A 27,118-nucleotide genomic window follows, 5' to 3' on the forward strand; every position below is an offset into this window, starting at 1 on the left:
CAATGGTGAGAAATAAAGGTAGTTGCAGAGAGCCAGTTTTGGGTAGTGGTTAGAGTGTTGGACTACCGCTCTGGAGACCAGGGTTCGAATCTCCACAGGGGTGACCTTGGGCAAGTCACACTTTTTCAGCCTCAGTGGAAAGCAAAGGGAAAACAGACAAACAACACTCGGAACAAATCTCACCAAGAAACCCTGTTGTCTGTTTGTCTTAGGGTGGCCCTAAGTCAGGAACGAATTGAAGGCACACCACAACAACACCAACCACAAAAGTAGTTGCAGTTGAACATCCCTTGTTGCTAATGTAATATAAAGAAAAATGTCACACTTCCCTTGTATCACACATCCCCTGTTGCTCATAGAAAGAAAACATCACTCCCCAACAAAAACTTCAAGCAATAGGTATTTCCTGTCTCTAGACCTTGTTTGATTTTTTGCATGTGTTTTAGAGGACTGCATCTGCACTGCACAATTAACCCAGTTCGACACTGCTTTAACTGCCACAGCTCAGTGCTATGGAATCCTGGGATTTATAGTTTGCTGTGACACCAGAGCTCTTTGAAAGAGAAGGCTAAATGTCTCACAAAACCATGGTGCAAACCTCACCATTCCACAGCATGCTGTCATCAAAGTTAAAGCCTGCATCCACATTACAGAAATAACCCAGGTTGATACCACTTTTATAACTGTTTATAGCTCAGTGCTATGGAGTTCTGGGATCTGTAGTTTGTTCGAGGGGGGGCACCAGAGCTCTCTGAAAGAGAAGGCAGATGTCTCCAAAAAACCAAAACAAAAACAGCAATAGAATGTAGAGAATATATATACAGATTTATGTAACATATAATATTCATTGTGTGCATTTTAATGTTAATAAAAATTATTTTTAAAAAATTAAAAACAAAAATAAAACCCAACAAATCCCAGAATTCCATAGCATGGAGCCATGGCAGTTGAAAGTGGGTTATTTCTTGCAGTGAGGATGCAGCCTTAGACTATTGCTAAATGGTAAAGAAAAGAAGCACACCAAGGGCAAAGAGGAAGGGCAAAGGCTTCACTTAAGCGCTGCACGCATGCGCGCGCTTCCGCAGGCTAATGGCAGAACCCGGTTAGTATAGCGCTGGTCACATGACAGCCAGAGGGCGGGGCGGAGCGTTTCAATATGGCTGCGCCCATAGACTGCCAATGCTGTCTTGATTTCAGGGGTGCAGCTGTTGGAGTCTCCTTCCGTACAGATGGACAGGGGAGAGTTTTTGGTCTCCTTGACGGTGAGTGAAGAGAGAGGAGGACTAGGCAGAGAGGGAAGGGTTCAGTGCATTAAGAATCAGTTCATGAAGCCTGCAGGTTGTCATAGGGGTATGGAGGGTTTCTTCTCTACCTTTGGTATTGTGAGAGGCAGTGTGGTGTAGTGGTTTGAGTCTTGGACTGCGACTCTGGGGAGCAGGGTTCGAATCCCTCCTCGAGCACAAAAACAACAAGTCACGCTCTCTCAGCCTCAGAGGATGGCAAAGGCAAACGCACCTAGAGAGATCTTGTAGCACCTTTGAGACTCACTGAAAGAAAGAAGTTGGCAGCAGGAGCTTTCCTAGACCTCAATCTACTTCCTCAGATACATTTGGAAGTAGACTGAAGTCTACAAAGCTCACGATGCCAATTCCTTTCTTTCAGTGAGTCTCAAGGGCACTACAAGATCTCTCCATATACTGATTCTACAGACTAACACGGCTATAGCTTTGAATTCTACCTCTCTGAAGGAACTTCAGTAGGAACGACCTACTTTTACATTAAAAAACAAAAACCAGGGCAGTATACAGAGATGTTGACCAAAGCAGCAAAATTTTGTGCTGCCGCAATTAAGATCCGTGACAATAAGGTTTTAGTAAATGGCCAGGTTTTTACTATTCATGTATAGAGTTATATTTTATGTCTATATTGTGTATTCTTCATGAGTTATATTTACATTTATATTCATATCTTACTGATGTTCATAGTTTGTTCATATAGTATGTATTTTACCTATTCATGTGAATTTGGGAATATGGTCATTTAATATGGTTGTTGACCGCAATGAAATTATTGATTGATTGACAAAAAAACGACTCTAGAGACCAGGGTTCAATTCCCTGTTGTTAGGTGGGAAACTTTGTGGTTGAAGGGCATGATATAAATTGTTGTTGTTATCTATCCTTGAGTCGATCTCAACTAATAGCGACCCTATGGATGAGACGTCTCCAAGACTCCCTATCCTCCATTGCTCTCCTTAGGTCATGCTGGTGACCTCCCTAATTAAACCAGTCCATCTTTTTATTACCCTCTGCCTTTCCCTGTACAGACCTATGGAGCAAATGGGATTTAGAGTAATGTTGTCATCATCATTAACTGCTCTCCAGTTGACCCCAACACATGGTGATCCCATGGATGAGACGTCTCTAAGAGCTCCTACCCTCCACTGCTCTGTTCAGGTCCTTTGGATTCAGCCCCATGATCTCCCTCATGCCACTTACCATGTTACACTCTTATATTGATATTCCACTTTTATTTTATACTCCTGATTTCCATATTGATTCACTTGAATGTCAGGGTGTATCCACACTGCACATGTACAGCAGCCCCTGCCTTACGCGAAGGATGCGTTCCAGACTCCCCCCCCCCATAAGGGAAATCCCATGTATGCTCACCATGGGCACATGCTCAATTTGTTTGGTTGCCACACAGCTTCATCATATGCTTGAAGTTGCGTATAGTGTGCCTATGTACAGCGCAGGTGCACTGTATAGCAGTTTGATAATACATGTGATCTTGTAGCACTTTGGAAACAGAGTAGATTACCGCAATACACTCTCATACTGCTGCTATTCCACTTTTACAGCTCTATTTGCCTCCTGTTGCATTGTGGGGCTTGAAGTTCAGTGAGGCCTAAAAGTTCTCTGGCTGAGGATTCTAAATGCCCCTCCTTAAACTGCAAATTCCAGAATGCAACAGGAGGCAGCCAGAACAGTTAGAGTGGAATAGCAGCACCATGAGAGTATAGTGCAGTAATCTAGATTGATCCTAGCCATTGTGGTTTTCCTCTCTTCCTACTCCCCCCCACCTTTATCAGCATCATTGCCTTTTCCAATAAGTCATGCCTTCTCATGTGGCCAAAGTATGACAGCCTCAACTTTATCACCTTGAATTCCAGGGAGATTTCAGGCTTGATCTGTTCTAGGACACATTTGCATCTCTCTTCTCCAGCACCACATTTTGAATGGATTGATTTTCCTCCTATTTGCTTTCCTTGCTGTCCAGGTCTTGCAACTGTATGTAGTAACAGGGAATACAGTGGCTTGTATGAGTCTAACTTTTGTGCTCAGTTGGATATCTTTACATTTTAGGATCTTTTCTAATGCTTTCACAGCTGCCCTCCCCATTCCTAGTCTTCTTGTTTCTTGACACCAGTCCCCATTCTGATCAATGTTACAGGAACTCTTTATTTTGATTTCCTCATTGTCTAGACTGGATTTCTGTAAATCCTCTATACTTGTTATTTTTGTGTTCTTTACGTTCAGCAACAAGCCTGCCTTTGCATTTTCTTCCTTGATTTTCCTTAGTAATTGCTCCAAGTCTGATGCTTTCTGCTAGTAAAACAATGTCATCCACATACCTAAGGTAATCAAATACCATATTCAGTTCCTCATTTGAGCATAAAAACACACTATATGAACTTGGACACACCCTCAGCCTCAGAAGATGGCAATGGCAAACCCCTCTGAAAAAACTTGCCAAGAAAACCTAGTGATAGTTTTTTCTTTGTTGTGTGCCTTCAAGTTGTTTCCGACTTAAGGTAACCCTAAGGTGAATCTATGATGGGGTTTTCTTGCCAAGATTTGTTCAGAGGAGGTTTGCCATTGTCTTCCCCTTAGGCTGAGAGAATGAGACTTGCCCAGTGTCACCCAGTGGGTTTCATGGCAGAATAGGATTCAAACCTTGGCCTCCAAAGTTGTAGTCCAACACTCAAGCCACTATGCCACACTGACTCTCAGGTTCTCCTTATGGTCACCATAAGTAAAAAATAACTTGGGGGCACACGATATAGAATATCGAGCTCCTGCTGGGCACGCACCTTGTTCCTGTAGCCACCAAACAGCTGTGGGAACAACGTCAGGGAGAAAGGGGCCCTTCCAAAAACAGATTGGGGCCGTAGCAAACACATGCCACGGCCTCAATCTGTCTTCAACCCGACCAAAAAACAGTGGATAAGATCTGCTCTTTTCTTTGGCCAGGGAAAAGCAGGCTTTTCTGTCTCTGCTGTGGCTGCATTGTGGCTTCATGATGCTCTGGTGGCATGCGGCATCTAAACGCTCTGTTGCCGGAGTGTCATGAAGCCGCCCACTTCTGGGCAGTCACCTGATTTCCAGTTGACTTCAGGGCTGCTTCATGATGTGAGGCATCAAAATGCCGCAGTCCGAAGCCGCCCGGATGGTGGTTTAACAGGGCCATTTCTTCGGGCCCTTAGATTGTTAGCTAGCAATTTGCAGAGTACTCAACATCCCCATACATTGATGTTATAAGAGGAAATGATGATTAGAATCTTGTCGGCTAGTCTCAGTTGGAGCAGATGCACTGAATCATCCATTGACTGATGATTCCACCAGGGCTGAGGAGTAGGAGTATGAGTAAGGAATAAAGGAGTAAGAGTTTTTTACAGGAGTATCTGTTATTCCTTATTCCTGTTATTGTACATGCAAACACCATTTTTATTTTTATTTTTTATTGAGGGATATAATAGGAGTAGAAGTAGGAGGAACATTAAGAAAAAATAACTTACTCCGGAGTAGGACAAGGAGCAACCTCAAAATCACCTCTACTCCCCAGCCCTGGATTCCACATTTAGATACAACCAGATGATTAATGTGTCTGTTCTCACTGGAACTAACAACAGGTCATCATGTGTCAATATCATACTATAGACTGATCACTTCAATCAAATTGAGAATATTGATTACTTATTCTAATTGTTTCCCCAGCTTGGCAATCAGTTTACATGGCCTGTTTCCTAAACTGCTTTGGACTGCTAGGACCAAGAACAGTTGCACCTTTGCTTGTGCTGTTTAGGAAAACCGTGAGGATTTGTTAATTTCAATAATAATGGGAGCACATGCGAGCAGAATGCTTTAACATATGTTATTTTCAAGCTATTTCCCTATTCATCTGTAGCACAGTGATATGTGGGCACAGCTTCACCCTCCCACCTTATAACTGGAAAGACTACCAGGATGTCCCTGAAACAGCAGGAAAGTTGCCAGTCACACCCCCATCATCATTGTCACCTTAACCAAAAGTCATAAAGACTTCTAAATGTGTAACTTTTATAAATAAGTGCACACATAAATGCAATCCCTGAATAGTTGGCTGAGCAAAATTGTAGTGATCCCTGAAATGCTGAAGGTTACCATGTACATTTGAGGGATGCATTTAATACTAAAAGACTATAATTACACAGAGCACCTGTTTATAAAATGTTGGTAAAATGTTGGTCAACTGCATTGATAATTATGTGATTTTTACTACTGTACCATAGAATTATATTTTATTATAATAAATACATATTTTAATATTAACTGTTTCTGCCTCTACATTTTTCTCCAATTGAGGTGAGTAGGAATCAGCCTTATACTAATAGTTGTCCATGTAGTGCAGGGCTGAGTAAAGTGTGACCCTCTAGGGCTGATTGGATACCCCACTGGGCCCATTAAAAAAAAATTCCCCAATGCTCCCAGATGTCTTCTAGGGGGCATGGGGGCCTACCGTATATACTCGACTATAAGTCAACCTCATGTATATGTCAAGGACAAGTTTAGAGGCCAAACTTATGGCTTTTGATATGACTCGTGGATAAGTTGAGGATAAAACTTAAGGGTACATAACGAAGGATGTAAAGGATGAAGTTTACTATATTCATACAGAAGTGTCTTATTTAGATCCTTCTAAGCCTGATTCCTCTTGGAGCTCCTTTGAGGGGAAGCACCAAAGAGGTGCCACCACTGCCATGTAACCACCCAAGCATTCAAAAAGGTCAGAAGAAGCATCATGATGGAAAGAGGAGAAGGGGTTGGTTGTTCTTTGTGTGTTCCAGAATGAAGTAAGTTCTTACCTTTTGCCACACTACACAAAGAAGGAAAAGAGTTAAATACAGTACTTACATTGACCTCTGGATAAGTTGAGGTCCCCCAGCTTTTTGAGGGTCAATTTTTTGACTAAAATTTATAGACTTATACATAAGTATATACAGTGGACCCTTGTTATACGCTGGAGTTTGGTTCCAAGATCCCCCGTGTATAACAAAAATCGTGTATGCTCAAGTCCCATTAAAAATAATAATAATAATAATAATAATAATAATAATAATATTTATTTATAGCTCACCTTTCCCTGTGTTGGATCAAGGTGGGTAATAGCATATAAAAAGAGAAAACAATAATATCAAAAGTATTCAAATTGGTCCGAAGAGAAACAATTTAGGCAAGTGGAGAGTGAAATTAGGGGATCAATTTGGGAAGGCCCGCTGGAAGAGATCTGTTTTTATTGCCTTCCTAAAGGCCTCGAAAGATGTTAGTTGGCGGATCTCATCCGGCAGATCGTTCCAGATTTTTGGAGCGGCAGAAGCAAATGTCCTCTGGGAGGTAGTTACTAGTCTAGTTCTCTGTGACTGTAGTAGGTTCTTCCCTGAGGACCTGAGAGTGCAGGAGGATTATATGGGAGGAGGCGTTCCCTCAGGTAAGCTGGACCCAAGCCATGTAGGGCTTTATAAGTAATAACCAACACCTTATACTGTGCCCGGAAGCTAATAGGCAGCCAGTGTAGGGATTTTAAGATAGGTGTGAGAGAAAATGGTGTCCCTTATAAATAATGGAAAATCAAGCTTTGATATTTGAATTTTATACTTTTTTGGAACATTTTCAAACTGTGTATGCTTGAATTCGTGTATAAAAAATCAGTGTATAAGAAGGGCTGACTGTACAGTAATTTGTCCAGTCTTTTGTGTTTTCCTTGACCAGGAGATATTAAAAAACAAACCAACATAAAGTGACATGGAAGTGACTTTTGGTTTACTTTCTGTTGTAAAAATGACCCAGGGTAAGACAAAAACATAGTGAGAATGTCTCTACACCCCTGGTTTTTCCCCCACCCCACCCCTAGGGCCAGTGGTGGAGTATGACTCTTCAAGGTTTTCAGAGATACCAATGTGACTCCCAGCAGTTGCATACCCTGATATAGCCCAAGGATGGAACAATTTTGGACCTCCAGGACTTTTATCTCTTAGAAACTCTATCTAGAATTATCAGTGGTTAGGGATTATATGAACTTTGGCCCCAGGTCCAGGCCAAAGGTTCCTTATGCTGATCTAACCCATTATTGTTTCTTTTGACTTTTGACACTTCAAATTTTGTTTTGATCCTTGACATCTTTTCCTTTGGAGGTGCTTGGGTTTTCAACCTGAGAATGTAAGACTACCATGTTCTAATAAGGCATTTCCCTATTTCTGGTGGTAACAGCTCTATTTGCATTTACAGCACTGACCAAATGCAGTTCCTAACTAGAAACCCTGCATATGTAAAGATGGTTTACAAGGACAGAATATATAGTACCTATAGCAAGAAACACAATACAGGCAAAACTGTTTTGTGCAAAGGTTCTGTTTATCAGCCTTAAAAGCTTCACCTGTAGTGCTGAGGAGAGATAAGTCCCCCTCTTGTCTTTAAAAAAATCATTACTCTTTTTCCACAGATGAAACAAGAAAGCAGGTATCTGCACTCTCCTGCAGATGCTCCATTAGCCACTTCATGAATTTAAATTACATTTAAGACACAGAAGTTTTGAAATCCAAAGAAGCAATTAGCAACTTTTGATTCATGCTTTTTTGCCAGATGGCTAGATTAAAATCAGATCAATTTTCTTTTTTCTTCTTTTAATCACTTGGTACAGATAAGAATTCTGATGGAGAAGGTGCTAGAAGGCTATGGGATGGGGTGACAAAATCAATGCATGCAAAATAGCCAAGCAGATTAAAAGAGTAATTAACTTATTGACTAAAATGTTAACTGTAGACACTGAGCACCTCTTGAATGGGTTGGAGAAGAATATTAGAGCTGAAGATAGCTTTCCTTGGCTTATCTAAATGTTCAGAAGTACTACGAGAGCTGAAATTAACTACTGTTTGTTTAATTTTTCAAAGCAAATAAACATTTGGTGAATCTTTGGGTCCTTTACTTGAAGAACTGGCTGATTTGTCTTGGTTACTGGGGACAGTGACATTTAAGTTTACCACATGAGAGCAAATTTCGGTAAATAAGTGAAGAAATAAGCCAAAGATTCTCATTAGCCCACTGTTTAAATGGTCTTTCACTGTAAAATGCCCCTTTCAGATAGTTTAGGGCCAATTTAAGTTGCAGGGAAGTCTCAACTTAGCTGTGATATATGGGGTGAACCACAGCAGATTCAACTTTATTGTTGTAGTGTTAGTAATAGTCTAAAGTCGCTAACATTTCCCTTGTTTGTATGGAGGTAAGTTCTAGACAGAAGATAGCAGGTTTCTGTGACCAACCTGATCTGATTGAAATTACTGTATGAGTAAAGGTAAGCCAGATCAGAAAGCCAATTAACCATATCAAGTATATATAAAGATAGGTTGTGATTTTCTGATTCTACAAGTAGTTAAAGAGATCAGAAGTTACTTTACAGCTGAAATACTGTACTTCTCAAAGTTGTTGGATTGCTGGTCCCCTTTTGATGACAAAACAGCTCACGGGAAAAAAGGTAATTTAACTACTTATACAACAAAACTCCAAATCCATAAAATGGTGATATCTTTTGGAGGGGGCAACTAAAAATCAAAATTCAACATGCAAGCTTGCAACTCTGTCTTCTTCATCAGGCAAAAGATGTTTTTAAAAAATCATACAGGAGAAGACAAGGGAAATTAACATCAAAACCCTACATTTTATATCAGATGTTGTTTCTGTTGTAGTTAAGTTGTTTTGGAGGATCTTGGTGCAGGCAGAGGCTACTCCCCTTGGCCGTGTCAGGACTGAAGTGACGAACAGTTTAATTTAAACTCTATTAGTAGCTGTAAAATAACTTCTCTTGGGATTCAGACTGTCTGTAACTACTTGTAGACTCATAAAATCACAATATATCTTTAGACATACTTGATTAGTTGGCTGCATGATCTGGTTTACCTTTACTCATACTCATATAATTTTTTTTAGTTGTATCTTGAATTGCAAATGTTGCAGCATATTCTCCCTCCTTGTAGGAGTTGCCCTGCTTGAGTTTTTGCCCAAAGGATCATTCTAAACAGGGGGTATCACTCCTGTCTTATGTTTTTCTTTTGCAGCAGGTGAATGTTGAGGATCAATATTCAGTGGCTACTGAGCATACTCTTTTTTCACTGGCTGTTTTGCAGGACAGTTTTAAAACCTTCTTAGTTTTTTTTTTTTTAACGTACTTCTGCTAAATTCAGAATTCTCCAAACACTGTGGTAACTTCTTCATACAGTATTACATTGGATCCTTGGTTTCTGCTGAGGTTTGATTCCTGGACCCCCTGAGAAAACCAAGATCAGTTTGTGCACAAGTTCCATTATATACAGTGGCGTAATAGAATGGTGTCCATTATATAACATGGCAAAATCAAGATTTGCTTTTTGGAATTTAAAAAATAAATACAATTTCAAGCCATGGTTGAATCTGTGAATGCAGAATCTGCGGGCACAGAGGGCCAGCTACATTCATTGCTCCTATTTTGGCTTCAGTTCCATAGGCACTCACTGCTTACTTTCACTGTTAGGGAGTGAAGCTTATTCTGTTCAAATGTACTCATACAAGTGGGAGCTTTAATAAAATAAACAAAGTATTCTGAGCAGTCAGGGCAAGTCTGCACTGCAGAATTAATGCAGATTGACACCGCTTTAACTGCCATGGATCAATGGTGTATAGAATTCTGGAATTTGTAATTTTGTGAGATATTTAGCCTTCTCTGTCAGAGAGCTCTTATGCCACAACAAACTATAAATCCCAGGTTCCCATAGCATTGAGCATGGTGGTTAAAGCAGTGTCACACTGCATTATTTTAGCAGTGCGGATGCACCCTCAGACTCTGTTCCAGGATACTGAATTCTATTTTATCCTCCTTCCCACATCTTGTTGTTATTACTGCACTTTAAAACACACTTAGTATTCTGAAGCCACTGAGTGTCCGGTCTGTTTTTCAGGATCCCTATTCATTCAAGGGGTTTCATACTGAAAACTGTAGGATTTTCCTTGTTTGCTGAGATGCCATCTTATGCATGGGTGATGCCATTGTAGTAGTGAGAAGTGCTTTATTATTAAAGCTGTAAAATTTCTGGAAACATGTTTTTTTCTGTTTTAGAGGAATAAACTGAAATTTTTGGGAACATGGGGAAAAATATGATAAAGAAACTATTAATGAAAATTACGTATCTCCACCAGTTTTCCATAGTGCCAAGCAGGCATAATAATAATAATAATAATAATAATATAATAATAAATAGTTTATTTATATTTCCCGCCTCTCCAGGAGGTGGGATTACATCCAATAAAATGAATACAATACAAATACAAAATACCATCAGTAAAATACTAAAATTACATAGGGATCATAACAGCATAACAATCATAATCAAGGAAGTGATACACTCATTCCCATAAAATGAACTGAAAAAATGGAAACCAAGACCAGGAAGTGTACTGATCTGAGACTGTACATAGTCTTACTTAGTAGTCTTCTTCTTACATAGTTTTTGGAAATGAGTTTGGAGGAGTACATATGTGAACACCTTATTCATCATTTTAAAAGAAAACATTTTTCTTATAATTTTGATCATATTTTATCAATTTTTTAAAAACAGTTCTGGAAAAAAAGGCTTTTGAAAACATTTTCCCCCCTGAATTTTTCTGTGTTTCCCTCTCTGCACGAGACCTTCACTTTTTTATATTTATAAAATATAAAAATGTGGAGGTCTAGTGCAGAGTGCATAATGGTCCATTCAGTGTCTTCCAGCAATTCAGAAAAAGGACAAGAATAAGCATTTACTTTATATAAGTTTGTGAAAATATTCAACTCCTCGTTTTAGAGCTTTGAAACATTACTCATTTGTACTACAGCTCCTCAAATTCCCTAGCCAGCTTGGCCACCGGTCGATACATTCTGGAGATGCAGTGAAGGACAGTCATGCTCAGCCATTTAGGATGGGGAATTCTGAGATGGATAGTCCCCACAAGTAACAATTCTAAGCTTTATTCCTTTACATTCTTTTGCCAAATCTCTTCTTTTTGTCCATTTCTGACTCCCATTTCAATTTACACTTTTCATAAAAGCATGTATTGATTTATTTTATGTTCATAATGCTTTTGTTTCCACTTCATCACCAATATTTACTGGTCAAGCATTCATTTCTGTCTTGACCAAGATGGAGACTGTAAACATGGCCTGTGTCAGAGCGCTTTACAAATCAGTGCTTTGACATAAATGCCTTCACTAGGGAAATGTTAATGATCTAGTCATGTCTCATTGCTTTCATAGCATACTTATATTAACCATGTTGTTGCATACTTTTATTCTTCCACAACAATTTCTTGTGCTAATGGTGTATCATTCTGACATCCTATTTGCATAGTGTAAAATGTTTTGGTGACACCAATAGTTAAAATTTTGGGACAGACTTGTTTCTGTTGTTTCATCCAAACTAGCAAAAAGCAATTACTTTTAAATTAAATCATGATGAAATGTGACTTTATTCCCGCCCCATTGCATTATTCTTTTGGAAATTTGCAACACCCGCTTACTGAAATAGGATAAACATTTTTTAAAGAAAAAAGAATCTAATCTGGATATTTTACCCCTGGTTCTATTATGTGCTGTGCTATATTCCCAGATGCTTAGCATTACATTTGTTCCAGTCATTCCTCTTTCATAAGAAAATATGTTTTCTTAGCTGCCTTGTTAAGTAGAATTCTCTTCTGTTGTTGAAAATGTTGTTTAGAGTTTCTAGTGTCTGGCTGCCAAGGCATCTGTAATTGCATCTTTATGCTATTGCATTGATAATTGCATTTTTAGAGAAAGATTGTTTGGTTCTCGTTCTATAAATGGTGACTTTGCCAAGGGTACTTAGTGGTTTGATGTCTAATCAAGAGCTAGAGTTTGTGAACATTACCTTTTGAGTAATTCCTAGTAACCATTAGTACTACGACTTTGGCTGGCCATGATGATTGAGGGGTTTGGCAAATTTTAGTCCAAAATTATAACTTTTTCAAGTTCTGTCAAAAATGTTGACTTTGGTCCAGCTATATTCAAGGCTGATATTCAAGTACACAAACTACAATTAGACTTTTTCCAACTTGTTGGGGTTCATTTTGGACTACTAAAAAGTGCTAATTGACACCATCACAAAATGGCTGTTAGTAGTCAGAAAATTTGCTATCACATCAAAAACGCCACTTTGCTGCTGAAAGAGAACATTGATTTCATACTTGGGTAATTGCTTGAAGGTGACATTTCATTCCTAGGCACCTCAATCAATCAATCACTTTCCCCCCAAAGTTGAAAGTGACCTCATTGTAAGACAGAGGGATCTGACTTATTTGCACCTACAAAACCTGACAATATGTACCTCTTCTTAAAGGGGAAATGGATTATCAGACAAATCCATAGGGTCAAAATATAAGCATATCCATTACAAAGATAAAAATACAGTCACCCCTCCTTTTTTGCGGGGGATCCCTTCTGGACCCCATTGCAAAAATGGAGTTTCGCTTCTATTCATGCCCCATTGGCTTGAATATAGGTGTGCCCCATTGTTTCTCCCTCCGTTCACCCCTTGTGCATAAGCGAGGGATGCAAATTTAAAAACCACAAGGACAGAGGGAGGACTGTATAGATATATGGACAAAACCAGAAACTCACAGAGATGACAACATAGATGGTTTCTGGTAGGTCTGGTAGGTCCGCCAAAGGTCTGAGGCATCAAAAGTGTCCTCTTCCCCCTTCCTCCTTTTTTATTTTTAAATAAGTGCAATCTTAGCAAGCAATCTCCAACTATTCTGTTCCTAAACATTCTGGGCTCAGAGGCATTCTGTAGAAAAGAAAAGAAGTGGACAAATGGCTGGAGGTTAGTGCTCAGCCTTTGAATGTAAGAGGGAAAAATTCATTGCTTGGCAGGAGATGGTAAGTGCCAGTGTACCACGTTACCCATGGGCACTGCCTTAGGACCTCAAACTTACCTGCCAGTGTTCTTACTGTTCAGCTGGTTTTAATCAACTTTCTTTTTTTGCTTGTCATTTTGTCTGTCTGTATTTTTTGGAAGGCTGGCGGGCTGGCTGGAGTGTGCGTTGACCTGATATTATTCCCTTTGGATACAGTCAAAACTAGACTACAGAGTCCTCAAGGATTTAAGAAGGCTGGTGGTTTCCGTGGCATCTACGCTGGTGTCCCCTCTGCTGCTGTGGGGTCTTTCCCAAACGGTAAAGCTCTCTTATATATTCTAAATTTGCATTCATTGCTGCATAGGAATATGAGAAATCGGTCTTAATTTTGTTGCATTTTCCCCAACCCCACCTGCTTCTCCTCCAGTCCTTGGTTTCTTTGTATTAAGTCGCAAGATGTTGACCTCCTTCATACGACACAATTAAGGCACAGTAATGCAACTTTACCTGCCATGGCTGTGCCCTGTGCGATCTAGGGGCTTATAGTTTGGTGAGGTACTAGAGCCTTCTGGCTGAAGAATTCTAGCTCTCCCTAAACCAGTGATGTGGGGTGAAAACCCAGCCTGGAATATTTAATAAAACAATTAAGTAAAATTTCTGTAATATTTTCTGCTGCTGGAAATTTTCCATATCATTATGTGTGTTTTTAGCCACAGTTGATTGGACTATTGTACATTAATCAGTCATGTTAAATGCACTGTGTATAAGACATGAAAATTCTATTATTATTATTATCATCATCATTATTATTATCATGCTTTATTATATAGCGCTGTAGATTTACACAGCACTGTACATACAAACAAATGGATAAAGAAAACCTGCCCATGGCATACAATCTAAGAAATAATAGCATAATACATATAAATAATACATAACAATACAGGAAAGGGTTCGATAAAGTAAAGCAGGCAACAAATTATTCTAGGCACTGACAAAGAAGATTAGATTGCTCAGAGGAATAGACTTACAAATGAAAAGACAGCTAAACTTGTTTCTATTTCACAAAGTCTCTTATTTTTCAATCAGTAACAAGTGCAGTGGACCCTTGGTATCTGCTGGGCTTTGGTTCTAGGATCCTGTATGGATTCCAAACTGGCATCACCTCTTTAGGATCTCAGTCTGGGCCTATTTGCTTGTACAACTTAAAAAATGATTGTGCTTGGTATTGTATTTCTAATGCTTGTAAAAGTAGCTAACAGCACATTTCTAGAAGGCTCAAGAAGTAACCTTAGAATTACATAATGCAAAGGAAAGTAGGATATCCCAAAATGCAAGATACGTCTAAATGCAATTGTTAACACTATTGCAATGACTAGAGTTGGCCCATTGATTCCCTAGAACTAACCTAAGTGTGGACTTCCCAATTTCCCTTTTAGTAGATGTTAATGAAAGTTTACAACAGCATCCTCGGGCACCTTCAGATCTTCTAAGCCTTTCCAAAATGATATGAAATTTTTCTGTTCTTTATCTTCTCTGCTCTTATCTCCTTTAGGAGAAGATAAGCATCTTTTGATTAGCAACAGAGGGCAACAGATGCAGCCCTGTAACAAATTAAAAAACTCTTCCTCTTGGCAAAGTTCACTGTCTGTCTTTTGTATCATTTGAATTTTGAAATTCGGAACTGTGTCCTTTTTATAGGGATGCAAAGGGGTTAGAAATGTTAAACACACTTACAAATAAAGGCGATATTTGTAAGGGGAATATTCTAGTTTTAGAGTTCTTTTCTGTGCAATATATTGCTGCCATCACAGTATTTAGCTCTGAGTTTTCTTTTATGTTAGTACTTCAGCATACTTGGATTTGTAGTGATTTAAGGTGGAAGATGAAAGAATATTTATAATTAAAATTCACATGTGTTAATGAACATATGGTAGGTTTTTTTGCATCATGCATTCTTCATATTATGTCCATGCTGTTACCAGTGGTGTGAACTTCAAAGGAATTTCACATGGAAAATTGTCTGGATAATTTCCCAATAACCTAATTAGAGGGAGCGATCTTTACTTGACATATATTGACTAAACAAAACTTCTTAATATCCCAGCATGCCATATATTTTCAAATGAAATATTTATTTAGTAAAAAAGTAAAACATATTTAATGTTTTACAGATATTCAAACAAATCCAAAACTTTATGTGACCAGCACGTAACAGCTGATGCCCTAAATTTGAATAACCAGTGAATTGCTATATATGCTGTGATAGTCCACTTCTCTAAGGGGCTTTACAGACGGCCCCTTTCCCTTCCGGATCAGGGATGCAGCAACAACCACATGCCACACACCCCCAACCTGGCAGGTCCATGTAGCAAAAAGAAGTTGCAAAAAGCAGCTTCTTTTGTGCCACGGAAAGGGCACCATAGCTGCCGGCACCACCACTTTTTGGCGTTCATTTGACACAGCGCATGTACACATTGCGCCAAGGGAGTGCCATGATGCTCCCACCATTTGGTGGGACATGCAGCATTACGCTGGCATAGGGGTAGAGTAAGGGCTTATGGTGTGTGGTCACCATGCCCCCACTTTGCCCCTATGCAGGCATTTATCGCCGGTGTGTTCAGGACCTCAGTCCAACAGAGCTTTTCCACATAGGTCACTGTCATGGGTCCAATCCACGCTGCAGAAATAATCCAGTTTGACACCTCTTTAACAGCTTTGGCTCAGTCCTAGGGAATCCTGGGAACTGTAGTTTATTGTGGCAGAGCTCTCCGACAAAGAAGTTAAATGTCTCACAAAACTACAGTTCTCTGGCATTGAATCAGGGCAGTTACAGCGATGTCAAACTGTATTATTTCTGCATTGTTGATTAGACCTTGGTTGGTAGAATGGTTTGGAATACTGCTGTCACTTGGCTAATAGTTTGTAATTCATAGTTGCTAATTAATTTGATGAAACATTGGTGTTTTGTTTTAAAAAAATTAAGAAATAGAAAATTCACAGCAGAGAAATTAAGCACTCACATTTTCTACTCTGCATTACCATCTGCAACTCCTTTCCTAACCTACTGTTAAAACCTCCTTGAGTTTCAAATAGAGCTTGATGGGCTACAAGAAATACAGAAGCAAAAATTGCCTTTGGTGCATGTATTAATCCCCTTCTCCCATGGTGTGCTTTACCTGTCAGTAGTTAAATCCTCAGCTTGCATTTTTAATTCAGAGAAGTTTTGAATGTTTCACTGAGTGGAGTACCTATTATACTTCTGTGCCATTGGGAGGTCACAGCCTTTGTTTGATTAGTCAATAAATCAGAGCTGCACAGGCATTTTTGTATTTTAATTCCTCAGAGGCAAGGGCCATTCTTACCTCAAACAGATGTTAAATGTTATGTACATATTCTACCTTTGGAATAAAAGCACCAGTGGGTATTTCTTTTTTAGGGGGTGGGGGGTAAGTTGTTCATTGCATGTTGCCAGTTCTGGAAGTAAGTAAGTTAGTAAGTCTTTGAAAAATTAACATTCCTGCTTCAAATATCCCAGTTCTATACGTTTAATATTAGCAAGGCTGGACTTTTACTTTCTCTGTGTATTACATCATTCCACTGTCCAGTGCATTGGCATTTTTTCTCCCCTCTGCTTTATCTGTAAAAGTGTACAAAAATGCATTTTCTGTGCTGGCTTGTCCAGAACATTTGTTTCCCTTGTGACCATCAGAAGGTTTCTCTGGCTTATCAGGCCACCACCTAGGCTCTCCCACAGTCAGTTTACAATTTGAACAATGCAGCTGTGAGGACCCAACCTGGGCAAGAAGATCTTTACTTCAGAGCACTTGAACTTCACCCTGGATTGGAATAGCGACTACATTTGCCAACAGAGGTCTTTAGGTTTCTTAGCAAATGTTCTTGTCTTTCAGCTGCTGCCTTTTTTGTCACTTACGAATATACAAAATCATTGCTTCACACGAATGGATCTCCGTATTTACGTCCTATAACACACATGCTGGCTGCCTCCTTTGGCGAAGTTGTAAGTAGACATTTATCTTGTCTTTATTAAGGGAGGAAAGTTGTAAGGGTGGGAAGAAGCCTTCTCATGATTGTTGAGAGCTAACCCCTGATTAGTTGTAGCCCAGTACAGTAGAGGAGAGTGTGAAGAAGGGCCATTTATACATTCTTGAACTCATTGGATGAAAGATGGGGTAAATGTATCATAAATAAACAGCTGCTAGTAATTGCATGACTGGAGAAAGGCCCATCTCTACACAGTTTTCCTGTGGTAGCCTCCAAGAAAACACAGCTCCAAGCCTTCCTGATGAAAACAGTTTTCTTAAGAGTCTTCTTCCTCTTCCTAGCTTTATAATTAGTAAATAATTGAGACAGGAGTTGGCCTTTGAGAGGGCACAAATGAGCATGATCTCTCTCCCTCTCACAGACATGTTAGGTCTCCTTTGATTCCCCCCCCCCATTTGAAATTACGCAGAAAAGGCTGGAAGTTCTAATTATAGTTTTATTGATTAATCATTAGTTTTTAATTAAGACATAACCACAGGGAAAGGGAAACCTCAGTCTTCAGCATGCCTCCTCTTCCCAACATGTTCATTTTTCAGTCATGACAATGTACTTAGATGTGTGTGTCTCCAGAGTTGTGTCAGGATTCCTAGGAAAGCTCTCCTTATGTTTTTGGACAGCTATCATATTGAAAAGTTGCTGCCTTCATCCAGGTTCTATTGAAGGTTCTTGTGTCTGCATTTGCTTCTCGATAGTAGAGCTCATATACAGTTGTCCCTCTATATTGGTGTGGGTTGGATTCTGTCCCCGCTCTGTGGATACAAAAAAATCACAGGAATTCAAGCCCCATTATTGCCAATGGATGCCCATGTGCATGTGTTTGCATTGGCACTTCCATGTGCCGCCATTGATGATAATAGGATGGGACTACCTGCGGATGCTCTAGTCTGCAGGTGGCTATACTACTAATACTGAGGGTGAACTCTAACTGATTTTATCTTCTGGTGGTGGGAAGGTACTGGGAAGACCATGCTAGTGGCAGCATATCACTGGCACCAGCTTCCTGGGGTACATGTAGGAGCTGTTGCTCTGATGTTTCTGCAAAGCCATTTTGTCAAAGTGAGTTGGTGTTTAGTCTGGTGCATACTTAGCCTGCTGGGAATACATCCCATTGAACATCGTACTATCATTCTGAATAAATATCTACAAAATTTCACTGCATGTCTCAAGAGAGAGTCATGAGATTAAATTGATGTCTCATAATAAGAATTCCCCCCCAAGAATATGGGGATGTGGAACCTGAGGAAGGAAATGCAGTTTGAAGCCAGATGTAAAGAAAGTGTAATATTACCTTTTCCTCCTTGTGAAGCAATATTGATTGTACAGGAGGATTCTAGAGAACAGTGCTTTTGTGTTGTTAAAAAAAACAACATTAAGTGCTGATAAGTCAGGGACGTAGCCAAGGGGGGGATCTTGGGGTCCGGACCCCCCCTTCCATTAGAAAAATGAGTGGTGCGTGCTGCTGTGCCGCCGCGCCCAAGCCCCATTATAATGGTGGCACTTAGTCTGGATCCCCCCACTTCCTAAAATCCTGGCTACGTCCCTGGATAAGTAATATGTAGCTGATACATTTCAGGATTAGTTCTGGAAGTGTACTATTCTGTTAAAATGGAGCTTAAGGAATGCTAGTTTAAAATTACTTTTTTGAGCTTAAAAAAAGCAAAACTATCACTACTGATTTCCCAGTTTGTAACTGAAGAACGTATTCCCCTATAGTATGCATATACATCATACAGATCTGTTTAATTTTCAAAACCTAATGCTACTAAATGGCCCCAACAAGACTGTTAAAAAGTAACAAACAACTCCCAGTTTTTCTTTAACATTTTCAAGGATTTCTTTTTAATCAGTTTGTCAATTTGTCAGTTTCAGCAAGTTCAGTTTCCTTTGCCAGCCAATCTTCTTTTGTTGGAGTGACAGTATCCTTCCATTTTTGTAGCAATAATAATAATAATATATTATAAACTCCTTCTATATTTATGCTCTGCTTGCTCATCTCACATTCTCAACAAAAGCAAATTTGGTTTCAACTCTGTTTTAATTTAGAAATGCTCTTTTGAGCTTTGTTCTTCAGTTTGAAAAAGAAAAGAGTATATGTAGTTACTTGTTTTGCATTGCACTGCAATCTAATATGATGCTGTATTATAAGAAAATCTTTTTTCTAGTTTTTTTGGTCCATTCTGATAGACTTCAGTAGTTCATTCAACCATACATGTGCAGAACATTACTTGGAGTTGTGCTAGAGAACTGCCTTCATTACACATTAAATAATGAGTGGAATCATTACAAGTACTGAGGGGGAAAAAACCACAATCATCCTGAAGCCATACACTTTTTTTTAAAGTGTCATGTTTTTAAAAATAGCCCTTATTGTTATTTGTTACTTTACCACATAGAAACATGCTTTCTCTGGTATATTGGGGCAGATATTTGTTTTATTTCTGGTATTCAATGGTAAGTGCCATCACTAAAATGGCACCATCAACACATAAGAGAGGTATTTCAGCAGGAAAAGTTGATTTAAAAAAAGGATGATTAGAGGAAACACCTCCAAACAACTCAGTAAAGGGTGAGCATGATGATTAAGAAATGTTGACTGATTGTTGTCTGAAGGGGGAGAATGGGATACTGTACAATGGAGTAGCTGGATACCTGTACTGACACCACTCTGTAGTATGGCATTTCTTTTTTGCAGGTCCTATTTATCTGTGTAAATCTAATCTCAGTCTTCAGGCAACCTAGAAAATCCCTTGGATCTTGGCTAGGTTTCCCATATTTGTAAATAAACTGCAGAGAGAATTCCACCTCCAGCAAATTACATGCATGCACATGCTGTAAATGCATATTGGACATTGCAAGCTGCTAATCTTCACATCCCTAGCAATGAGATATAACCTAGGCTTTTGCAGGAATGAAGTGCTGTGTCTTGAATGCCTCTTGTTCATTCATGGGTATTTCAGAACCTAATTGAGATGGTTTGTGTTATACAGACATCGAATGTTCTGCCAAGCTATATACACGAGAGCAGTTGAACACCCTGTTAGGAAGGTTGCAGATAAAATAGGATTTGCTATTAGGACCTATGTAGGGAGTACACAGAAGGAGGATGCTTATGTCGGAAGAAAACTCACATTAACACTACAGCTGGAAATTGCCTGTAAATAAAGATGAATAGAGGCAGAGAACTGCAGATTCTGCCAGCAGATTCATCACACAATTAAAGGCTGAAACCAGCAAATTAGGAATTGTCAGATACCTAACCAGCTGCCCACACAGTCTTCCATGCATACATTCTCATACATTAATGTGACCCCTTTCCTGATTCCCCCCTGTTAATACTGTAGTTTCTTGGGCTTGCTTTCTCTCTGTGAGTTTCTGTTCTCTCCAGACATTAAAATAATACCCAACAAGACTCTCCTTTTGGGTTTTTGGTAAACAAGATAGTAGTGGATAATTTCTGCAATATAATTTTTTTAGATAAACAGTCATAATGAAAGGGAGCATCAAAGAAGCAAGGACGCATAGATCAGAACAAAACAAAACAATTTATGATAATCCTAGGTATCTTCTCCTAATCCAGATATGAAGAGTAAGTCTTTTATGTGCTATATTTTAAGATATACCTTGTAAATTAGTCACAATATTTGTTTGTTATGTGCGTTCAAGATTTATTTCATATGGGTTTGCCAAAGGGGCTTCCTTTGAGGCTGAGAAAGTGTGACTTGCTCAAGATCACTTAGTGCATTTCCATGGCTGAGTGGGGAGTCAAACCTTGATATCTTGGACTCCTAGTTCAACACTCAAACTAGTATTTCCACACGGTCGCAATACAAAACAGCCCAATATACTGTCACAATATTCAATACACAGTAGCGACACACACAAAATTAACAGTTTCCCAGCATAGCATAGGCATCTTTTGGGAGGGAATATTTTGAATCTCCTGATTCTTAAAATGATGGTTAAAAATATTTGTTCCATAGGTTGACTTAAGCACACACAGCATTAATATTGAATGGTGTATATACCTTTATGTGGTTAATAAAACCACTGGCCTAACATGGCTGATTTTTCAGATTATTATTTCTGGTCACATCCCAACCTACATCCTCTGATTAGGTGATGAGCAGATGTGATTAAATAAAAGGGTGATTGATGCTATCAGTCTGTGATTGAAAGTTCATGTGCAACAAGTTAAAATGATGGGATGGAAATGTGTTCTTGAAGCATACTTGATTTGAAAGGCTCTTGACATTTTCATCAGATAGCCTACTGTGCTAAGGTGTAAGTGGGTAAAGTGTGGCCCTCCACATGTTGGACTACAGACCCAGCCAGCATAGTAAATAGTGAAGAATGCTGGAGATTGCAGTCAAGCATTATCTGGAGGACTACACTTTGCCCTCCCTTGTGTTAAGGTGAGTTTTTCATGATAGTGAAAAGATTCAGTTTATTGCCTCTTATCCTGGCAAAACAGGAAACTTCGTATGTGTGATTTTTGTTGCTAACAGCTCTTCTCATGAGCTGAAATCTTTCCCTTGCATACACTTTATGGGGAATACAGAGCTGCAGTCAGTCATATGTAGCAATTGATGGCCCATGGTGTGAATATGCTCTGTATTTCTCTTCACTGTTTCATTACCACAGTTTGAGGCTTTGTTTCTGTGTACAACAAAATGAAGTTGTGCCATATTCCTTCTTTTTGAAGACTTTTGTTGCATGTTCGAAAAATATGGCAATCCAGATAAATGACATCCACAGCATTTCCACTATTGACTAAACTAGTGACCAGATCAGAAAGAAGCATTGGCAGGATTTATTTTTGACAGACCCATGCCCAGTGTTGTTAAGATTGACTGACAACAGTTCTCCAGTGTTTCAGGAAGGTGATATGTTAGATATAACTAGAGATTTCAAGGACTGAATATGAGTTCTTCAATATTCAAGATCTTGTAACCTGTGGTTAGGGGAATTTTTGGTTGAGAGGGAGGAGGGAATCTTACTAAGCTGCTGTTGGTGCTAATTTTAATTCTGACTGACATGGTGACAGCTGTTTCTTCCCAGGGTAGAAGGTATGTGTGCAATCTATAGCTTTATCTTATCTGTCAGGGCAATCTGTCCCTCAATCATTTTTAAAGATTTCGGTTGATTATTCTCAAGGGCCATTTTGATTTCCTTCTCCCCCCCCCCCCACCCCACCCATACCTAAATATTTTGGCCTAATGCTGGTTGGCACTTTAGCATTCATCCCCCATCCAGAAATAGCTGCACACACCTATTTTGCTCAGGGTATTGCAAGCTTTAATTTAAGGTTGGTAATCCATTTTATTCTCCTTTCATTAAAAAGTGCTTGGGAAGCTTTTTTCATTAATAAAATTATTACTGAGTGTAAGCAATTATGCAAATGGTGCTTTGAAGAAAGACATTGGCAGTCTGCAAAGTACTCCCTTATTGCCATGTGGAATAGTAATTTGCATGGCTCACACCTAGACTGTTGTTGTGGCTGCCTCCAGAAACAGTCTCATCCAGTATTTCCATTCTTAGCCAGCAGTAGACATAAAAAGCAATCCATTAAGATATTGGTAAAACATCAATGGAAAGTCTGAAAAAAAATATAGCCTATGTTTAGGTCATGAGGAGAGAGCTAGCTTGTTTTCTGCTGCTCCAGAGACTAGGACCCGGAGCAATGGATGCAAGCTACAGGAAAAGAGATTCCACCCCAACATTAGGAGGAACTTCCTGACAGTAAGGGCTGTTCAACAGTAAAACACACTCCCTTGGAGTGTAGTGGAGTCTCCTTCCTTGGAAGTCTTTAAGCAGAGGCTGGATGGCCATCTGTTGGGGATGCTTGGATTGAGAGTTCCTGAATGGCAGGGGGCTGGACTGGATGGCCCTTGTGGTCCCTTCCAACTCTTATGATTCTGTGATTCTATGATTCTACATTTTCAGATTTTTGTTTTGCATGGCCTTGCTTCAGAGAGTGCTTTCCCCTGCCCTGGTTCCTGTATTCTGCCAGAGTAATTCAACCCAGTATCAAACATCATCTCAAGTCCCCTGTATTTATTTTTAAAAAGTTGCCTTTCTGTAGTAGAACTCCCAGAACCCCCCACCACCATGCCCAGCTTTTCCAAGTTTTGAATAAAATGCAGGAACCCTGAAATGATGCTGGATATGTTGTTATTTCGGCCTGCAAAGCAGCTGCCATATGCATAGAACCAATTGCCATTCCAGATTCATCCTTGTGTCTTCTTTGCCTCTCCTTCCCAGCAGCAACAAAAATCAAGGCCATTGTCATTTAAGTCCTGTTTTGAAGGACTTGCTGTTTGAAGAAAAAAAAGCTCACATAAAGCTTAAAAAAAGGTAATGGGGCAAAATGCCTCTTAACATAGCAAAATAAACAGTAGCACCCCCAAGTCTTTTGGGGACAGTATTGGCAATTTTGGTGGTTTTGTTTGTTTTTTCTGGGGTGGCCTTATGGACTCCTGGTAAAATGGTCTAAGGGCTGCATGCATTCCATATTTTCCTCACCCTGCTGTAGCGGTTCCTTGTAAGGAATTTACTCTCTTTGTTGTCTTCAGTTCTATTACTCATGAGGTGATTTGAAATTGTTCAAGGCTCCAGATGAGGAGTGCAATCTAGTAACCTCTTGTAGAAGAGTGGAGATGGAGGTTCGGGTTGAGCGGGCGAGAGAGGAGGCATGCAGGCAGGAGGACCTTGAAGAGGACCAGCAGGCAGAAGAAGGGGAAGGAGGAAGGCAGGCACAGGTGGAAGTCCAAGCGGGGGACACGACCACACCCAAAAAGGAGAAGGAGGAGCCGGGAGGCCATTTAAGGAGTGAGGGTGAGGCGTTTGGGAGGAGGACACTTTGCGGAAGAAGGGGGCGTGGCGAGGCGGTCAGGAAAGGGAAAGAACAGGTAACTAGAACTCCTCTCCAGTCAGGCTGCCCCATTAGCCTCCAGGCGTCATAGGGACACCACTGCATAGGGCTCCACCAAGCGGTGCGCCTAGTGGACCCGCGTTGGGAAGGGGTCCTCAGCGGTGAGCCTTACAACCCAGGGTTAGGACGGGTTGTCCAAGGACCACACAATCTCGAAGGGACTTGGTGCGACTCCAAGAGAGAGTGTTGGAAACACGGTCCGTACCCATTGGAAAGAGAAGGTGGAGTTAGAATACGCCAAGAAGGCTTTCAAATAGACCCGGGCCCAGAGGCAAAAAAGAGTGAGGCCAGGAGCCCATCCATGAGATCCTATAAAGACAGAGAACTGAGTGTTCCAGTGACGTAACTTGGACACCAGTTGTGGATCTGTATTGTTTGGTTTATGCTGGGGAAATTACTACCTCATTAAAGTTTCATCTTGCTGCATCAGCGTTGGTCTCACGTGTGCCCTTAGTTCGTTGGCCTCGACATGGATCCTCAGGGAGGCCTCCCTATGACCACAGGCCCTGCCCACACCTCTTTTGAAGAATGTATTAAATATGAGAATAATAGATCAATTAGACTAGCAGGAGAAGTATGGCACATCTCTTGCTGTTGCAGTTAATTTCCTAATGTATCTCGAATTAGTCTGTTAGCTTTAATAAGCTTGATCAAGTTGTATCCTGACTTTCTAGGAATGGTGAACCGAAAGATGTTGTATAAGAATTGAATGACAGTGCTTTTCTTGTAATGTTAACTTGCTGTGTTTGCAGATTGGCATTTTTAATTGAACATTACATTTTTCCCCTTGGGAACTGGCATAAAATAAATTGCAAAATTTTTATTTGGCTCAACTTGAAAGAGGCAGTTAACCTTAAAATGTGTACTACACAAGCACTACATATAAGCTTTCAAAGACTTGTGTAAATCTTTGATGAATCATATTAGAAAAATATATATTCCTATTAGGAATGTAAGTTTCCAAAATGAGGCAGAAGAATTTAACACAAGGAAACTATGTTCAAAATGCTTTACATTTCTGTCTAATCTTTACAACAGTCTTCTTAAATAGATCAGTGTCATTACTGCCCATAATATTGACAGAAGACTGTTGTTGAGGATGTAAAACATTTTATATTATTAAAATGCAGATTCCACCTGATCTTGAGCTGTAGCCAGACCACTGAAGAGCGTGGTCACTAGATTATACTTTCTAATATTATTGGGTTTTGTAACCTAGTTTTGGCAAATTCCAATCCTGAGCACAAGATGGCAGTATTTATACATTTATTGAAAAGTACAACTATGAAGACATATCCTGATTTCATTAGAAGGTGGTACGTATATTTCTATGCATGCTTGTGAAAGCTGGACAGTGAAGAAAGCTGAAAATCAACCCGTATGAAATGTAGTGCTGGAGAAGAGTTTTACAGATACTATGGACTGCCAAAAAGACAAACAAATAGGTCCTAGAGCAAATAAAGTATGGACTCTCCCTAGAAGCCAAGATTATTAAACTGAGACTGTTGGACACATCATGAGAAGACAAGACTCACTAGTAAAGATAATTATGCTTGGCAGGATAGAAGGCAATAGGAAAAGAGGAAGACTTGCATTGCAGATGGATAGGCTCAATTAAGGAAGCCATGTTCGTCTGTCATTAATAAAATTGCAATAAATCAAAGTTGACTTGAAGGCAGTTAACAATAGCAACAAATGAATGAAAATCCTCCAAGCCACCCTACCATCAGCCACCCTGCTCAGGTCTTGCAAACTCAGGGCTGTGGCTTTCTTGATTGAGTCTATCCACATTATGGGAGCTTCCTGTTTCCCCACTGCCTAATGTGTCTGCATAAGCAGAAATTCCCAGGGCAGACAAAAGAAAACACATTCTTAGATCCAGAATCCCTGCAAAGTGATGCTCTCTTCAGAGTGCACTCCCAACGGAGAAGGAAACGGGGCAGGGGAGGTATATGCAGTGTTGTAGTGTATCTTAATTTACCTTGTGTGGGTGACTAGCAGTATTTCCACACAATGGGCCAGGGACCATTTAACATATTTGTCCTCATAGATTATAATTGTTTTTTTTCTTTCCTGGAGACTCACCAGGGAATGCCAATGGCTTGGGAACCAGGAGTTTGACTAACACTAGTGTAGTGGAAACAAGGCTAATAGATATGATCACATTACCTATCACCCCTTCCGACTTCCCTGTTCTCTCTGAGGTTATGTAGGGTTCCCAGAAGCATTTGGTTGGCTGTTATATGAGATGCTGGACTAAAAAGCTTGTATCTGGGCATCCTGTGTTGGGAGAATTTTACTAGTGGGAGCCTTAACTGAGTTGAGGATCTCAGCATCCATTGAAGGAGCAAATCTGAAGCAAATCTGGATCCAAAACACTGGCTCCTTGACCTGACCCAGAAGGGCTTTTCATGCCAGTATTTGAACATACAGTTCGATCCTAGTATCCATGGTATTGGTACCCTTGTTTTTGCTACCTATGTCCCTAAAACTACATTCTCTGTAGGCATTTTCTAGGTCTTCCAGCATGATTCTTGTAATGGTTTGGTGGAAGCTGACCATAAAATCACACTGGAGGACCAAAAAATGCCTAGAGGTATTATCTCTATGAATTCCTAGGTCCTCCAACACGATTCTATGGTCAACATCTGTGAGAATCCATTTATTTCAGTTGGATTCACTATTATTAATAGTTTCATGTTTCCTCAGTAAGTTCAGGAACATATCCCCCATGGATATGAGGGTCATATTGTAATTCTAGGCAGGCCTGGGGTTCCTGGGCTCCACTGCCTCCCATCCAGTTCAGCATTCACTTCCATTATCAGTTAACTGTACTTTAGTGTTATGTACGAAACTCTACACCGTGTTTAAACTTAACAGTGGTTTGGGGAAAATATCTTCAACTACAGTAATTCTTTTGGTCTAC

The 27,118-nt window shown here is 39.9% G+C and overlaps 1 protein-coding gene across 2 annotated transcripts in view; it reads left to right on the forward strand.

Annotated features, from left to right (window-relative positions):
- The first annotated feature begins 1,156 nt into the window (after window positions 1–1,156).
- LOC149321299 (mitochondrial S-adenosylmethionine carrier protein-like) overlaps window positions 1,157–27,118 on the forward strand; it is a 180,788-nt gene continuing 154,826 nt past the window's right edge. For both annotated transcript variants that reach the window (XM_089519193.1, XM_089519200.1), the window contains exons 1-3: window positions 1,157–1,262; window positions 13,358–13,514; window positions 17,108–17,217. In XM_089519193.1, the coding sequence (XP_089375319.1) occupies window positions 1,230–1,262; window positions 13,358–13,514; window positions 17,108–17,217 (300 nt within the window). In that variant the 5' untranslated portion in view covers window positions 1,157–1,229. The remainder of the gene's footprint in view (window positions 1,263–13,357; window positions 13,515–17,107; window positions 17,218–27,118) is intronic.

The sequence above is a fragment of the Sceloporus occidentalis genome, unplaced genomic scaffold (genome assembly GCF_023333645.1).
Source record: "Sceloporus occidentalis isolate IW3139 unplaced genomic scaffold, rSceOcc1.0.p SCAF_1, whole genome shotgun sequence".
NCBI lineage: Eukaryota > Metazoa > Chordata > Lepidosauria > Squamata > Phrynosomatidae > Sceloporus > Sceloporus occidentalis.